At 35.5% G+C, this 2,500-nt stretch overlaps 1 protein-coding gene across 1 annotated transcript in view; it reads left to right on the top strand.

Annotated features, from left to right (window-relative positions):
• Positions 1-2,500, top strand: part of LOC137647079 (prostaglandin E2 receptor EP4 subtype-like) — a 552,101-nt gene that overhangs the window by 463,345 nt on the left and 86,256 nt on the right. The window contains exon 5 of the mRNA XM_068380247.1: positions 2,132-2,327. Coding sequence (XP_068236348.1) covers positions 2,132-2,327 — 196 coding nt within the window. The remainder of the gene's footprint in view (positions 1-2,131; positions 2,328-2,500) is intronic.

Raw genomic sequence — 2,500 nt, 5'->3', positions numbered from 1 at the left:
AGGCCTTTTTTTTGTAAGACTTTTTTGCCAAACTCCTTTGGGATCATTTGTAAAAATTATCTTTCCTTTTTCGGGATTTATCAAAAACTTTCGCCTTTTTTTCTCTTTATTTTGTACGAATAGATTTCTTTATTACCTTTATACGAATAGATTACTCTCAATTCCTTTTTATACGAATAGATTGCTGTCTCTATTACTTTTTACACGAACAGATTTCGTTCGGTTCATCCATTCATCTGCACATTAAATCTAAGTATCTACTAATTATATATATCAAAAGTGTTTTGATTTTTATTCATCTTCATAACTTCCGAATGATAGTGTTTGGTATCCTTAGTGTATTTAGTAGGCGTGGCTTACGCTTCATTCTAAAATGAAACACTCAATTGCAATAGACTCAGGTTTAGGATAAATCAGTGCTTCGTCCAGAGGTCCAAGAACTCTACCATCTAACCACCAACGCTTAGCTCGAATGGATAACCCTCACTGCAACCCCCCCCCCATTAAAAGAATATATTAATAACTTCTCTGAAAGTTCCATAAGACCATGGGAGTCAGTTGTGAGGGGAGATGAGTCACAATGCGTTCCTACACGTCAATAGGAGTGACTTGGCGTGTACGCTGGCAATATTTTACCTTGAGGGCTCCTCTGACAAAATGCAAATAGGCCTTCGTGAAGACGAGTGTTAAATTCATTCTCGCAATTTGTCTCCCCGAATATAATTATTGGTGAAAAAAACTTATGAAGGGTGGTTCATTTATTTTCCGGAGACTTACTTGAGAGAGAGAGAGAGAGAGAGAGAGAGAGAGAGAGAGGAGAGAGAGAGAGAGAGAGAGAGAGAGAGAGAGAGAGAATTTTATTGCGTACGTGAATATAGCATTAAGCTAACATTAATAGAAGGAGTGAATATTGATTCGTGTTATATGTATTTAGTCCGTGTGTTAAAAGCAACGGTATCAAAATATTCATTATGTGTGTGCGTGTGTGTGTGTCTGTGAACAGATACATTTTGTAGCCCTTGTTGATGACCTCTCAATTACTTTACACTAACTGCTTGCTGCTTTAGTTATGTTGGTATATTTTTTTTCGTATCCGGATTCTAATTAGAAGGAGCTAGTTTTGTTAAAAGAACCTGAAGGCTGGGCTTTTCATGTTTACTTCTGTTCAACTAAATTTCGGAAAACTATATAAGTTTGATAATTGATAGAAAAAATCTGATTAGGGTAATGTACTTCGGTTTTCAAAACAACTGCTAATACGATTTCGTTAGATTTTCTTTAAATTTGTAATAGTATATATTGTTATAATTACACAGACTCTCTCTCTCTCTCTCTCTCTCTCTCTCTCTCTCTCTCTCTCTCTCTCTCTCTCCTCTCTCTCTCTGAATGGTATTTGCAAATTATAATTTTGATTATATGTAGCACTGAAAATAATTAGATTTGATTATATGTATTCCCTCTCTCTCTCTCTCTCTCTCTCTCTCTCTCTCTCTCTCTCCTCTCTCTCTCTCTCTCCTCTCTCTCTCTCTCTCTTGTAATTGATCCCATTGTCGGGAGAGGAAAGTAAAGGGATGGATACTTTCCCTAAAAAATACAATAGTTCTCTTTTGGCTTAGATAGTGAATTGGGTACTTGGTTTGCAGTCGACTGCCATGGGGAGAGAGAGATCAGTGATTCATCAAAAGATGTACACACACACACACACACACACACATATATATATATATATATATATATATATATATATAGATATATATACTGTGTATATATATATATATATATATATATATATATATATATATATATATATATATATATGTGTGTGTGTGTATATATATATATGTGTGTGTGTGTATATATATATATATATATATATATATATATATATATATATATATATATATATATATATATATATATATTCATTCATAAATACAAAAGAATATTCAGAATTAAACGACCACCTTTTATTTCAAAGCGATCGTCCTTGACTTACTAATCCTCTTTAAACTGGGGTGAAACCATTCTCTCTCTCTCTCTCTCTCTCTCTCTCCTCTCTCTCTCTCTCTCTCTCTCTCTCTCTCTCTCTCTCAATATAACTTAAAGAACAATAATCATCATTTATCTGCAGAGGGTGACTTACGCTGTGATCTGCCGCTCGGTCATCGGCTTGTGGGTCTTCAACTTGATGCTGGTGTGCGCCCCCTTCGTGGGCTTCGGCCTCTGGTACGACAAAACTTCCGACAAGGGCGTCACCGCCTGCGTCCGCTACAGGCACGGTATCACGCCCGTTGACAGAGCTTACGCATTCCTCGTCTTCGCCTTCGGTGAGTCTGATGTAATTGTTTTGTTGTGAGTTTTAAAGTTTAGTCATTTTTCATAAACTTCGTTTGTTTTATAGCAATACCCTTCAATAAAAACCTTCTTGGGAACACTCAAAGGTAAAAAACTGTGTAAAATAATTTTTTTTATAAGAGCAGAAGGAAATGAAAATCTTTTA

The sequence above is a fragment of the Palaemon carinicauda genome, chromosome 9 (genome assembly GCF_036898095.1).
Source record: "Palaemon carinicauda isolate YSFRI2023 chromosome 9, ASM3689809v2, whole genome shotgun sequence".
NCBI classification, from domain to species: Eukaryota; Metazoa; Arthropoda; class Malacostraca; order Decapoda; family Palaemonidae; genus Palaemon; species Palaemon carinicauda.
This window is presented reverse-complemented; position numbering and strand designations above follow the sequence as displayed.